General features: G+C 34.2%; 1 protein-coding gene across 3 annotated transcripts in view; it reads right to left on the bottom strand.

Moving 5' to 3' along the window:
• Positions 1-15,663, bottom strand: part of EML5 (EMAP like 5) — a 108,478-nt gene that overhangs the window by 54,733 nt on the left and 38,082 nt on the right. For all 3 annotated transcript variants that reach the window (XM_075753732.1, XM_075753733.1, XM_075753734.1), the window contains exons 8-14: positions 14,606-14,743; positions 13,611-13,867; positions 10,719-10,931; positions 9,296-9,463; positions 7,397-7,503; positions 6,890-7,008; positions 55-241 (exon numbers count right to left, since the gene is read on the bottom strand). In XM_075753732.1, the coding sequence (XP_075609847.1) occupies positions 55-241; positions 6,890-7,008; positions 7,397-7,503; positions 9,296-9,463; positions 10,719-10,931; positions 13,611-13,867; positions 14,606-14,743 (1,189 nt within the window). The remainder of the gene's footprint in view (positions 1-54; positions 242-6,889; positions 7,009-7,396; positions 7,504-9,295; positions 9,464-10,718; positions 10,932-13,610; positions 13,868-14,605; positions 14,744-15,663) is intronic.

Genomic DNA, 15,663 nt, shown 5'->3' with positions numbered 1-15,663 from the left:
TAAATTCAGGAGTAACAACTTCAGATTCTTATTGCAGATAAACATACATCCTACCTGGCCTGTTGCCACATAGTCCTTTAAGGGATGAATAGCAAGGCAAAGAATGTCATCATCATGACCTAGATAAAAGCGCTGGGTGTTCTGCTGTCGATTGTACACCACTCCCACTGCTGCAACATGGTATACAATTTCACCCGTCTGAGTGTAAAATAAATTGCTTCGACAGTCGTAACCTCTGTAACTAATTAAAGAAAAAAAAAGTTTGTTCATCAAGGTCATAACCAGATATACTGAAACTTTGAGATAAAATTATGCAAGATGCATTTTGCACATGTGACAACTCAGATTACTTACCAATTACTGTCTTGGTGTTTTAAGATTCTTAACATATCTTCTCAAAGGAACACCAATTTATCAATTGCATTTACTATTCAGGCATTATTGCATTATTACATTATTACATTATTCAGCATTACATTACTACATTATTACATTATTTAGCACTAGTTTGAAAGTGGCTACTATTTAATAGTTACTCTCCACAATTAGTTTAGAAGAGGAAGTAATAGTAATTTTTCCAGACTACATGGAGAATTTGGGCATGCGACATGCAATTAAATAAAATAGCCAAAACTAATACTTTGGACATTTTCTTTTACTGTTCAAAAATCAGGCAGCAAATGTTTCCACAAGAATGTGGACAACACAGGTATCATAAAACTGAAAATTTCTGGAAAATTGCTAACAGAAAATAAATGCCCAAATGTTCTCCCAGATCAATTTCTTTTCTGAAGGAAAACCTGTCTCCTTGCTGTACTGATAGAGCAACTGGCATGAGTAGGCCAATTCCCAACTGAGGTCTGTATGCACTATCACAGTATACACATTTCTTCCTAGATGCGATTAAGATTCAGCACCCCATAAAAAACAAAGGTGGCATTTTAAAAAAGGCTAGGGTTCTACTTTCAGAAGTAATTTAAGGGCTCAGAAACCTAAAAAACATTGAACAAGCAAGCAAGTTTTATATTAGTGTTTTTAATAATGCCATCCTTGGCAGTCAAGGGAGGTAACATTTAAAAATGCATAACTTAAATTCATTCCTTCCTTTCTTCTGATATAAGCAATACTCCATATACTCCTGACACATCCTGTTTCTATGGTATTAATTCCCTAGCTAACCTCTTTCTGTTCCTTCTTCTGTTCTCACAGATCTTCACTAAATCAACTTTTTAATTATTTTACAAAGATGCAGGCAAAACCTGTTTACATTCCTAAAGATATAGTTAAATTTACAGGAAGCGAATGACACTTGAATGTGTATGAATTGGCCATGACTTCTCTTTATTTATGGATCATAAGGTTCTACCTAAGTGGTTTTGCACCCAACTTCTAATTGAACTAGCTGAAAAAAAGCCCTGAAGATGATCAGCAAGTCACTCTTGGCAAACAAAACAACTAAACTTTCCCCATCAGAAACTGCAAACTAACATAAATCTCTAATGTCTATGTTACACTTCTCATTATATTAATTCCTTTGCTTAAATAAAAGCCTGTATCATCAGAACAAATTACATTATTTTTAAGAAGAAAACAAATGCAGGATCTTTTTGCAACAGTGCAGGTCTTTCAATTATCAAGTAAGACAAAGATGCATCTGTACACATACCACTAAGTGTCATACACAAAATGAATGGAATAGCATTAAGACAATTACTGCATATGAGACACTTAAAAGGTTTAAGTAACACAGAAATTATGCAGTCCAGGTAGGAAAAAAAAATTCATAAAATTATATATAGCTTTCCTTGCATACACAGTGCAACCATATGCACTGGTCAAGTAAAGAAACTTTAAGGCAGTTGACCAACTTTAGTTTAATGAATACTATTCTGAAAACTCCAGCCATGGGTCCACGTTCACAAATACTAGAACTATGCATTACTGGAAACCACCATAGCACGTACCTGAAGCAGGTTTGAACACGCTGTATTTCCTTGGGCTCATCTACACTACACGCAATGGTACTTATGTCAGATCATATGTGATTAGAGAAAAATTGCTAAAATCATCTCACAAAGTTTTTAAACAGACCAGCAGATGGTCCAGGTCCATTCCTCCCCAGATGCAGAACGCTGCATTTCCCCTTTCTGAAGTTCACGAGATTCCTCCTGGCCCAGTTCTCTAGCCTGTCCAGGTCCCTCTTGATGGCAGCACAGCCATCAGGTGTACCAGCCACTCCTCCCAGTTTTGTACTGTCTGCGATACTGTACTGTGATACTGATACCCAAAGCTGGGTCTCATTAGATTATGACAAGCAAAGTGAACTTCTTAAACCAGCAAAAATTGTGACAGCATAGAAATAAAAGCTTTTCAATAAGTCTCCCTCCAATCCACTGTTTAGATTGGTACTCACAGGCAGGTTCTTAACTTCAGGTTTGGTCCCAACCCAGCAACTTTTCTGTGTCTCCTGAGTTACTGTCCCTTCAAGGTCTCTAGAAAAATCTCTCTTTACGTTAGGTCTGAGGCTCAGCTACACATCTGCTCCCTGCTCTTTTCAAAGTGACCAACAATTTAGATTCACAGTACAGGTGCAGACTCTTCAGTCATGCTTCACTCCCTATACCCTTATCCTTCACTAACAACTTCCCCCAGCAGCAACATCAGCAGATGTTTTGAAGCGGATTTCTGCCTGACTCAAAGTGCTGCCTGCTTGCCCTGCCTGGCCGCACCCTTCTTTGATGTCCAGCCACTACTGTTACCTACAGTAAAGAAAAGAAAAATAACCTATCACGGTATGCAACATCGACAGTTTAACGACAACATTCAGCGAGAGGCAGGGATTATAAAGGCAGGCGCAGTGCCAAAGGAGGTATCTGGACCTATCGTTGCTCAGACATCATTTTCCTGTGCTTCACTCTGCACTGTGCTCTGTTAAAAATACTGAATTTCCTTTGCAAGCACAGAATAATAAAAGAAATATTGACTATGCACCCTAAATGACAATATTTTTAAAAGCAGCTATGAAAATACCTATGCTGAAAGAAATAATGATTTAGAAATACTGGACATTGAGCAATTTCTTACAAGCTTAGTAGTCACCTATAAAAGTGAAAAGCATTAATACAGCAAAAGGGACCCAGATCTTTCCACCTGCAACCCAGAAATTCAGAATTTTCCCAGCTCTTGACAATTGCCTATATAGCCTAAGCATAGTGAAACTGAGTACATTAATGCCATATATCACAGGACTACCCAAAACATCCAAAACGTATCTAGGATTCAGGAAAATAGTTCTTATTACTCATATCTATAACTTTTTATGATCAGAAGATTGGATTTTAGTTCACTTCCTCCAGTTATTTAAAAAAGTGTACAACCAGTTGTTTACTATTAAAATAAAACATATTTTCCCAAAGCATTAAGGAGTGCAATGAAAGACATTTTGTAACCCAGATAAACACAAGTGGTCTTTCCCATTTGCCAGTTTATTAACTCCCTGACTATATAGGAAATTTTCACCAGAAGGATCAAGCTTAGACAGTCTAAGCAGAGATGAAAAGAAGCATGTTTCAGTGTAGAAGATCATTCCCTGAGAATATGCTACACAGTTCCAAAATACTTATATCTCTGTAGTGTTAAACCAATTTAGAACTGAGATTATTAGCTAATCTCAGAAAAAGCATGAAGAGAAACAATTTCTTCACATGCAGAAAACAAACCACACAAATAATTTATAAGGCATCTTGATTAGCAACCAGAAACTAAATAATAACGAAAGCAAGCTCTGCATCACAGTTTCTGGGTAATATATAAAAAGGCACAATAAATATAACACTGCATTCTGCAGTAGCCGATGTTTTCAAGTGGTCTTCAGCAACAGCTAATCAAACCATCAATGCAAGACTGATTCAAATTAACATGACAGTAACTTTCAGAAGAAAAGATAGCTACACCTCAACACTATGTAAGCAAAAAAATTTGCCATTACCAAGGTCACGAAGAGCAGGAACTGGATTCAGTTTGAGATTAAGACATGTAAACGTAGGTGTTCACATGTGTGTTAGATACATTAATACCTATATTTTAATCAACAGTGTTTTACTCAATACAGTCAATGGAACCTGCAGGGCTACTCAGCTGACTCACCAGTCAGCATTTAATTTTACTCGAGCCAAATCATTCCTTATGGTCCACTGACTGGATCTCCATTGACTGTGACGGAAGTTTAAATATACACATAAACCCACCTACTTTTAGGCACACAATTGTAAATTCTTTAACCTGAACCTGGATCCCACCCACAGTTGCAAGTTACACATCTATAGCCAACAAAGTGGCAAAATTACAAGTAGTGTCCGCTCTGGGAAAGGAGTCAATGGCCATAGTTTGTCCGAATCTGTGAGTGTTTCAAAATTTGTATGTTACTCTTCAAAGTACGTATAGGAAATTTCCAAATGTAGTGCAACCCTCCCCCAAAAATCTCCAGAAGAACCAAATATCAAAATAAACATGGTTGAGGTCAGAGTCTTTAGCAGAAAGGTAGAGTTTGGGGGTTGGGGTTTTTTTTAATAGTTTCACATAGCAATAGTGTTTTCTCAACAGGACTCACTCATAGTCTACTCCCTTCAGATGCTATTTGTAGGTATTTGTAGCCCTCTGGTAGGAATCCATGCAAGGTGTCATAAGAGTCTCATTTAAGAGCATGAGAAATCCCATGTCATCTTGAAACTGTAACTAAATTTCATCTTTTGATAAGCTCAGTTCAATGAATATCCTGGAACTCAAACTAGATTTTGCTTAAATCCTTTGAATATTAAAAAAAAGAAACCCAAAAATAAAATAAAATAAATTAAAAAAATCATTCTTGTGAGACTAGCAGTATAGCTTTGTGAGAATACAGGACATAAGTATATTTGCATCCTTATTCCCTGCCAGCAAAAAGAACGTATTATAAGCATTGAGTCTGAGAAATATCTTAAAAGATGTATCCTTTTTATGTTTCTGAACCACCACCACTGTCAAAGACATGGCAGAAAGAAAATGCAGAAATAGTCAAAAAGAGGCCAAACTAGTACATCACTTCAATAACATGTTTCTGATAATGACTGTATCAGATCTCTTAGAGAAAGATATACTTGAAGATTAACCTGTTAATAGAAGTTGCTTTTTCATTCGTAATAGTCAGTGGCTGGTTCATATACTCAGCATTATGGTTGTTATCTCCTTCCAAAACAGGAAGTAAACAGAGATTAAAAGATTTCTTACAGGATATGAAGAGATTTTTAAAAGTTCATCTTTCAAGGCAGTTGACAAATTCAAAACACAAAACCAACGTGCTCAAAAACAAAGAAAGGAAAAAGAGCTTCCTATTCCCCTAGTTCAAAAAAGCACCACTTTTTACACTTTCAAGGAACATCCAAGACATTTCCATTGCAGCTAAAGAAAGATGAAGCAAAGCAGACTTCCTGAATCAGAGAATATGCCTATTACTCACTTGGATGTGGGTCACTTTAAAGTTAACAGCCTGGACATTGAGAAAAATCTGTTGTTCAGCATGGATTCTTCATTAGTTTCCTTGATGCCCACTGGGTAACCAGACAGAACTCAACTGGACATTCTACTTCTGGTCATTCCTGGATATTCTGGTCAAGCTTCACTTCTGTTGTGAAGGAAATAACAATAATCCCAAAGATCCAGGGCCCTTGCTTGTGCTACATCTTCTTCAGGATCATTTGGTTTGATTCTTAGACCAAGTTTTAAAGACTATATACAGCTACCCATCTTAATGCATTTTCTACACAGATATAAAAATCTTCAACTGAGAATGCTGGAGTGTCAAAATTAGAAATAAAAAACCAACTCTGTACCAAGCTTCCCAGTTGTCATTATTTCCAAAGCTATTCCTCAGACTCCATGTCTTCTAGAGACAAAATTGCCAAGTTGAATGATTAACTATTCTTAGCCAGTTAATTTATTAAGCATTCCACGTGGAGCCCTTCTAAAATTATTTGTGTCATTATAAAGATAGACAGTATCAGTAACTTAGCTCTGTATTTAGTTATCTCTAAAAAGAAGTTGTATTCCTGCAAAGAGGTAGCTTTTGAAAGGAAAAGACAATATTACCTGATTTCCAATTAATTTAATAAAGGCTTTGCTTTTTCTTTGTATCAAGAGAATTTATATTTTGGATTATTTTTCTAATGTAGTAACATCTACTGCCAGTTTGCTTTAAAACATCACATCTTTGTCCTGATGAAAAAGTCTTCACTTATGAAGAGTTATGTGAGACTACCAATCCTAAAGATGAAACCATAAGATTTCAGATGCATCTGAGTTTTGTTACTCAAATTAAGACCAAAAAGAGAATGAAACTGAATTTTAACACACTTACAGGACCTATTAAGAATTAAATTTGATTCCTAAACTAACAGAGGATCATGTAAATTGTTTCAGATTAGGTACAAACAGTTTATTTATTTTTTTTTTATAAAACACTGATAGAAACACCACTTAGAACAGAACCCACTCATCTTCAACTATACCAAGTTTCTGTTGTAGCTTCCAAAATACTAAAAAGAGAACTATTACTTTCCAGATACTGAAAAATATGGGTGATAGCCAAATATTATATTTAGTCACCTCTATTCAAATAATGAGTATCAGCTAAAGTTTCAGTGCAAATTCACTTCACAATTCATGTTCAGAATTAGTCTAGCTTGGCATTAAAGCTTTCTATTAATTTAGGGTAAATTTATTTTTACAGAAATAAATAAAAACAGTAAATTACAAATTACTGACCTAAAATTCTTTTATCAGATTATTAAATTGTAAGCAACAATCTACAAAACACACTCTGCTTGTATATTTTAAAGAATCCTAGTTTTCATACCCATGAACAAAATGTAATCTTATACTGTTCCCTGGAGCTCGCTCTCGTCTCTTAGAAGCTGCACTTTTTCTTTTTTCTTTGCATTGCTCTTTAAGTTGAGGTAGATCTTCTTTGTAAACCTTTAAGAAAGAGCACACTTCTAAGTTAAGAGATTCATAAGAAAAGCATGTTTCTGAGAATTCAGCCACATTTATCACCCACAAAAATGTTATACTGACATAATTGAAAAAAATCTCCAATAACTGTAGCTGGTTATTGTATAGTGTAACCTGTTTTTTAATTACAATCAAAACTCCAATAGAACATGCTGGGAATACCTGTAATCACTTTTTTTTTCCCTATTGTATCTTAATATTTTGCATGCATCAGATAATAACAATTCTAAAGGTTTTGGTCAGTTTCTGCTCAGCTCTGTCTCCCCAGTTTTCAGATTCCAACAGGTCTTCATAAAAGACCAACTTAAACCCTGGGAAGCATTCCAACTGCCATTAAAACTAAAATTTTTACCTGTCGACGATAGGTGATTTGTGTCTCCTGTTCAATTTCAGAGTCCAGCTCTGGAACATCAGACTGATCTGAATCTGATTCATCACTATTAGAATCAACTAGACTCTCTGCCATCAAGAAAACAGAAAAAGAAAATGAAGCAACCCAAATTACAAACCAGTAAGTATTTTAAGTAACTACTTAATGTTTCTGATTTGATAATCAATGCTGATATTAACTACAATATAAACTGCTAATAATTGACAGGCTCACAGGCTCAATTCTGCTGATACAGTAGAAATAAGCCAACTTGTAAGTATGATCATTTTTTTGGTTTTGGGAACAAGTTAGTTTTCATTCATTAAAATAATTTCATGAACATTAATGTTAGGAGAAAAGGAAGAAAGAAGAGAATGAAGTAATGAGTATAAAGCAGAAAGTAAGACTTGCAGAAAACTAACAAGAGAAGTGAAGAGCTCCAAAGAGAAACTTATGGTTAAGTGAGCCATTGAGGTAAGTAGCAATTCTTCAGGTAGATTAGGGAAAGAAAAAAAAAAATCATATATGGGAAGGAAGTGGTAAAATTTTTGGTGACTGTGGAGAAAAGAGTAGTCGTTTAATTTTTCTGGTTTACACCTGGGGAAAGCCAGACAATGTTGTAGCACAGTTTCATTCCAACAGAAACTGAAAAGAATGTCCTGGCTGATCTTTCTGCAACCTTTGATTGAATGTTGCACATTTTTTGATTAAGAAACCAGACACAAAATCAGTCTAGAAAATAAGTGGATTTTAAAAGATCTCAAAATGTAACTGCAAAGAGAATCACCACTCAGTAAGAAATGTTTCTAGAAACATCAACAAAGTGCAATCTTTGGAGCTATACTCCTTAACATTTTTCTCAATGATCTAGAGAAAAACAATACTGATATTGATAAAGGTAGCAGATTATGGAGTTAGAAAATCCATTGACAGGACAATTACTAATAGTGTGACAAAACAGATGAATGTCGCACATGCTGTCAGATAGCTAGAAGTAAGGTTATACATCCAGGAACAAGGAATCTAAACAACACTTAATATATAGAAATTTTATCTTAGGAAGCAGTAGCTAATGATAAATTTGGGTCATAGGAAATAAGTTGTTGAAAATTAATTCATATTATGAAGGATCAAACCAGTTAAAGGCTTTTTGGAGGCTTCATCAAGGAGATGAACTGTTGCTTCTTTCCGTATTTGGCACTGACAAGGCCAGCACTGAATCAGCATTCATTTACCTATTAGCTGGGTCTGCACTGATACATCTTAATTTGATCTGAACAATTAAAGGGTGAAACAGCCTATTTCATTGTAACTCTATGTATTTATTTCCCCAAAGGACTCTCTAAATTCCTTTAGGAATTTCCAAGTGAGGCATTCAGTTAATTGTTTGATTTTGGGAAACTCAGTCATGAGAATAATTGCTGTATTAGTCACTGGTGGAAAAAAATATTAAACACCTATAGTCTGCTTTAAAAAAATAATTTAAAAAATCAATTACAATGCTTAAATTATCATCTAAATATACATCTTTTTTTTCCAGTGACATGTGGGCATCCAGTTGTTGAGAATTTAGTAAAAGAGGATACGTACAGAATTCATAAATTCCTATCTATGATCCAAATTTTTAAATTTTCCTTTTAACACAGTGGTGATTTTTTTCCCCACAATCTTGCTAGACTGAGCATACAGGGTATGAACAAGCATTAGGCAATGCTATCAGGTACTTCAGGCAGCTGCAAAGTGAAGAACAACAATTTTGTACAGACTGACAATTTTGAATATTTATTTCTATACTTGCATAGAATTTTACTTCACTTTTAGCCTCCCCTCCTCGCACCCCCTTTTTTTTTTTTTTTTTTTTTTTTTTTAAAAGTTACTTACCTTGGGGTGCTATATGAAGAGAATCCTTCAACTTCCGGTCAGGGACAAATTTCCACTGAAAAACAGAATGATCAGCTCCCCCAATGGAAACAACCCACTGGTGATCATGTGACCATCTGACATTTGTCACATGAGCAGAATGACCAAGATATTTTTTAAACTTTGCTCCTAGAACAAGAATAAAAATCTCTTTGAATATATGTGGAATAAATGTTTCAGAAGCACCTTAGGAAAACCTATTGAGCAACCCTTATAAAAGTAATAGTTTAATTAAGATATTACTGATAAAAGCCTTATCACTTTAAAAACAAAAATTGAAAGATTGAAATGAAATGTTTTTTTAATATCACCTTTTACAAAAAGAGTTGAAAAAGGTATGGAGGAATATCGTCCATTTTAAAAACAAAAAAATTCTTTAAGCACACATTGCTTGAAGACATATCCTAAGATCCATCATGAAGATCATGCAGTTGAAGCCAGCATCAAACATGCAATGCTGCAAACTGCAATGATGCCACAGTGCAACTTCTTGTTTCCTCTTTCAAAACTTACAGATTTTATCTAGTCCCCAGGCAAACCTTCTAGTTAAGAGGATTCTTCTTAAAAACTAGGGAACATTTCACAGATTTCCCTGATTACCATCATGTTACCAGCTTGAAGACAGAGATCTCTGCTATTGACAATTTGTTACAGTTTATTAACTTGAATGGTGTCTAGAACGGAGGTCTTCAAACAGCTCTGAAAAAATGAAGCCTTTCTCATCTAAAAAGATAAACATCTCTTCTCTGTTCACTCCGTCCTGAACAGTAAACTTGAAAATTATATACCTTGCTTTAGGCTTCAGTTTTAAAAATTTCACATAACATTTGTCCTTATTGCTAGTAAAATTTTGAGGAAAAATGTGTTCAAAGTTTTTAAACTTGAAGTGCCATTCAGTGGCATACTCTGATTACAGGACCAATTTGCTCTTCACTTATTTATTGCCTCTAATCATTTAGTAGAGTTATTTTTTCTACTTCCTAGCCCAAATCTCCATCACAGGTCCAGAGGAAGGAAGGAAAACTACTTGAAGACCAAGGTGAAATACTTGAAGATACATATCTTATAAAAGGGTAGATATTGTATCATCTCAGAAAATTCTGGAAATTCTCTTTAAAATTTTTTTTAAAAAAGAACTATTTTACAAATTAAATAAATATAAAACTTTGGGCTATTGTACTCCAAAGGCAAATAAAATACTGTTACTATTACAGTTGTCAATACACCAGCCTATTATTGTTTTCCACCTTTGAGCTCAAACTAAACTTCTAAGAATAAATATTGAAAATCATATAAGTGTCCAAAAATGCACTTTTCTAAAACCTTTTTCTTGAATAAGCAAAATTCAAAAAGAAATGTTTATAATTGAACTTAAAGGTACTACCTTTTCTTAGACATGGGTATCGAAAGAGCTTTACTATTCCATAATCATCAGCTGTAACCATAACTTGCCCAATAAAATTTGCATCCACAGAATTTATATCATTTATATCTGAATATTTGGGCCAGATGCCATTAACTTCAAGGCCAGAAACACAGGTCCACGATGCCCACTGAACACCTTTTAATTCCTCCTTGTTTGTTACTTCTTTTCCACCTAAGAACAAAAATAAAGAGCTATTTTTCAATATTCACTTATGCAATTTTAAATAATGTATTTTTTTTTAATATTCTCCAGAAATCAAACCCAAGTGTGACAGAATTAAGAACTGACTTCTGAAACTGTCCTGATCTAGTATTTTCTATTATGCCCAACAGTATCAGTAGGAAGGCTTCTCAAGACTACTTAATTCAAGACCACCCAAGATCATGGGTTCAGTACATTACAGTTTTTATTATTTCTTGATATCCGATTGAGACTGCGTTATTTTTAAATGTTTATAAAAAAATACATGTAGCCATTCTAAGAAAAAGTTTGGAAAAATTCTGTTGCCGAACTATTCTAGAAACCTGGATTATGTAAAGCAAAAACTGAAAAACTCACTTAGATCTGGCCACTGTAAATTACTAAAAATACAAGTTTTATGCTTAGATCCTTGTCACATTAGTTCACACGAGCTCTGTCTGTAATAAGATTGTTCCAATCCCACAAAGTTTCATGTAAGAGCTTAAGTACTGAGTCTAACTGAAGGCCCATTTAATAAATACTGCGTCTTCAGGAATGGCCAGAAGCAGAATGCAGGAGTAACACAAGCAAACATAAAAGTTGTGAGTCAGATTGAGAACACAGCTGCAGAACCTGAGCAGGACATCATCAACAATTCACCTCTCAGTCTTCAGTGGTAACAAAACTGAAGGCAAACAGGCTGGGTTTTTTCCTGATTTCTTATTGTTAATAGGATTCTGATCAGCAGGAGAGGATGGGATGGAATCTAGTGGGGAGCAGTCTCAGGTACTGTAAGGAGGTAAGTTTTCAACAGAGGGTTAAGGCAAGGGAGAACTCAAGCGGACTGGAATAAAGGGAGTAAAGAACAGCCATATCAAAGAGATAAAGCAAAATGGCAAATAAATCAGAAAAGAAGACTAAGGAAAAAAAAAAAAACACCGAAAACCCACACTCAAGGAAAAGTTTCACTACTATATACCCCTCCAAAAACTGGAAAGGAACTCAAGTGCTCTGTTTGAAGATCCTTCAGCTCTGATGAAATAACTGCACCCTTTGACAAGTTTTACCTCGTAATCTCTTTCAATCACCAATCAATGTGAACGATGACTACTAATACTGGGTATATCCACAACTAAGTCCTACAGATCTTGTATTAGGCAACTATAAGTTCCTTACTCATTTATAGTGGAATTTCAAGTGTGATAGGATTCTGATAATTATTTTAAATTATTTAGAAGATTTCTCTAACTTCACTGACTTTGCAAAACTTTTTTCATAAACAAGCTTTCACAATCCCACATTCTAATATATCAAGAAACTCCAGGCTGAAAGCTGCCTATATAACTTCAAATTGTTCCTCCTGTGTACGTATTTGTTATAGTCTAATTAAATTCTCACTATCTTTTCTTGTGTATCTTCTGTCTCATTCAGTGCACAAAATCAAACTTGTGCATGAAAGGAATTAGATGCTTCAGCAAAGAGTCACAAAAAGCTCAATGGAACTATGAATAATGTACAGTGCAAGGCATAAATACTGTATAACAAATGAAGAGACAATATAGTAAGTGGTAATGATAAGAAGTACTTTCTACAAATACAGTGAGTGGGAAAAAATATGGAATGGTATTATGTAGAGGGTATACACACAGAAGAACCAAGTCAAACCTTGCAACAAACACTGCCCTTGACATATTATAATCAGGACTAAAATCTGAAGCTGTAAGATGTATATACTATGTGCACATGTCCTCTGCAGAGGGAATTGTCTTAATGAAAACTGTTTCAAGAGTATGGGACAGTTCAGTCAAGTTTTCAAGACAGTGCTGTCTTAAAAATATTTACAATAATGGGGCTGTAACAAACTTTGAATCTGAAAACTGTATTTTAATATTATGTAATATACTCATTTTCTTTAACAGTCCCATCACAAAAAAAGACACATTTGAACTTACGTTATCTGCCCAGCTAAATTTCATTTTTAAATTTTTATTCATTTGGAAGGTTGCATGATTGAATCATATATGTATCACACCTTCAATATTTCGTCTGTTTCTAGTGGCATCCTTATACTCTTATCTTCTCTACAGTTACCTAATCCCATTATACTTCCAAATTTATTTGCATTCCAATTGTTTCTATCTATTACAAATTTCTCACTGTAAAAGCTCTTGTAACTTAAAATTTCTCAGTTCTGCTGCAAGCATAGTTCCAGAAAACCAGATGACTATTTTGAGACACAATAAATTGATTTTTCCCCACACAGTTTAAAAAACATACAGTGCAAGCAAATGATAATCCATTTAATATCCAACCTCAATAAGTACAAAGCTATTGCAAAATTGAATTTGAATACAATTTTTTTCTTTTTCTAAAGAAGTGGGAGCAAAGATCTAGTTTTGAGAAATAAAACAAATTATAAGCCATCATCTCTACCATGACAAGATGCATTATAAAGAAGAGTAAACATATAAGGATAAAAATATTTGAGTAACTTCACCAGAAAATGCTGTACTTATTCAAATATAGCAAATATTTATACGAACTTAGAAAAAAATTTCTCTGTAACTCAGTGCTTTGAACCAGGATCTATATTTGGCTGTTTTTAGAAAACTACAATACATTCTTTCTGTAATAAGTAACAAGTATCATAAAGGCAACTCAGAGTCTTACTTGGCATCCTGTAAAAAAGTCTCTTTCCATTGCCATCATTGGTCTGTAAGTATTTACTGTCCGAAGACCAATCCATATGGGTGATGAAACTTAAAGATCCAATACATTCCCCAACTTTCTTGTATCGCTGAACAACACCATATATATCCACAGAGCTGTCATTGGAACCAACAGCTAGGAAATTCCCATCTGGTGAATATTTCAGTTCATGAATAGCTTCTTTCCTGTCTTTGATATGAACAACCTCAGTCATATCTCTGTAGTATGAAAGAAAGCATGTCATAAGTATAGAAGAGCATTATCATATTGTCAAGTTCCCAGTTTTAAAAAATAGATGAAATTGTGAAACGATGAAGTGAACTTTACTATCATATTTGCAAACACAACACTGCTATTTCTAGAGTTGGGCAGGGCTTCATGGTCAAAAAAAGAGAAGGGAACAGTGGTACAAGAAGGTGCTGCATTGGACTGAAGGACAGCGAACAAAAGGAACTGTTCAAGCTGGGTCCACAAAAAAAAATTATTCAGATAGATTACCAGATCTTTATTCACTCAGGGAAGAAAAATTCACTGACATGAGACACAGATCTCATTTTCCCTTTAAAACTGTGGGATCACAGCAACAAGGCAGCACTGGTTTTGTGTGCGTGCTATGCTGGCAGAAGCATTCCAACACATGTAAACAATTTAGGAAGTAAGGAAAATTTATTTCTTAATAATTCAAGAATAATTAATAAAGCTAAAACCTATAGTAAAATACTTCCTAGAATACTGCCATTCTTTGCAAATAGATGTACATACTTTTTCAAATGTGTTGTTATGGAACAACATGAACGCACATTTAAAAAATATGAGCACCCTAAAAATCAGCAATTTAAACCAGAAATGTAAATGATCTCATGTACGGTCACTACAGTGTCAACATACATACAATTTCTAAAAGCAATAAGATAACATATCTAATAACACATCTATTTTCAATTTTTGTAACATACCTGACTCGAAGCACAGTGAAAGAGCCATCCTTCATTCCAAGAGCGAGATGGATTCCATCAGTACTAACCGCAGCACAGCGAATGGGTTCCTCCATATTGCACCGGGCAATCAGAGCATGGTCTATTAAACTCCAAATTCTAAAATAAAGTAATAATTACAAATGTAAGGAATGGTTTGTAGCTGTATCATGGATAGTATGAAGCCTGCAATCTCTGCAGAACACTGGACATAGTAGTGTCCTATTTTAAAATAATTTTCCACAAGGAAATCTAAGACAAAAGTGTGAATTTTGCATACAGCAAAGAATATTCTTACATTTAAAATAATGAGAAAGTATCTAATGAGAAAGGGGCAGATTAACTTTGACTTTCTGAATATAAAAAGAATCACAACATATGACAACATATACTTTTAGACCACTCTGTGAAAATTCCACTATTTTGATAATCATTTTAGCCAAGAAGAACATTAAACAACAATTAAAGACTTCACTCAGTAAACATATCCTTTTTTATTAACAAGTCATTATTCATAATTCCTTATATATAATTAGATAATATTATAAGTTTTTACTACAAGATACATTGCATCATCTATCATTTATAAGATATATCTGGAATTCTAGAGCATTATTTCAATATTCATAATTCAACTAGTATTTTGCTTAACCACATTATGCTTAAGACATTTAACAAAAAAGCCAACACATTTAATTTCTAAGAAAGAAGAGAAAAGGTGTTTTTGACAAAAAAAAAAGATGAACTTGTAAAAGAGAGTAATTTATTGGGTTTTCTCAGAGTATAGATTCTATTTACTACATATGCGTTAAGGTTGATGAAGCTCCCAAGCTAAAAGTTAATTTGCAGTATGTGAAAAAAGTGAGTAAGAGTAAAAATTTAAAATTTTTCATTGTAACCTGTGAACGCCTAGTATAACTCCTGAAAAGGAAACACTTTCAGGATACTTGTGTATGAGTGCTTAATGTTAGCCTAAATGAAACTTGTTTCAATTTTGTACATTTAATTTTTCTGCAATACACATTTCCACTATATTTTAT

This window comes from Balearica regulorum, chromosome 5 (genome assembly GCF_011004875.1).
Source record: "Balearica regulorum gibbericeps isolate bBalReg1 chromosome 5, bBalReg1.pri, whole genome shotgun sequence".
NCBI lineage: Eukaryota > Metazoa > Chordata > Aves > Gruiformes > Gruidae > Balearica > Balearica regulorum.
This window is presented reverse-complemented; position numbering and strand designations above follow the sequence as displayed.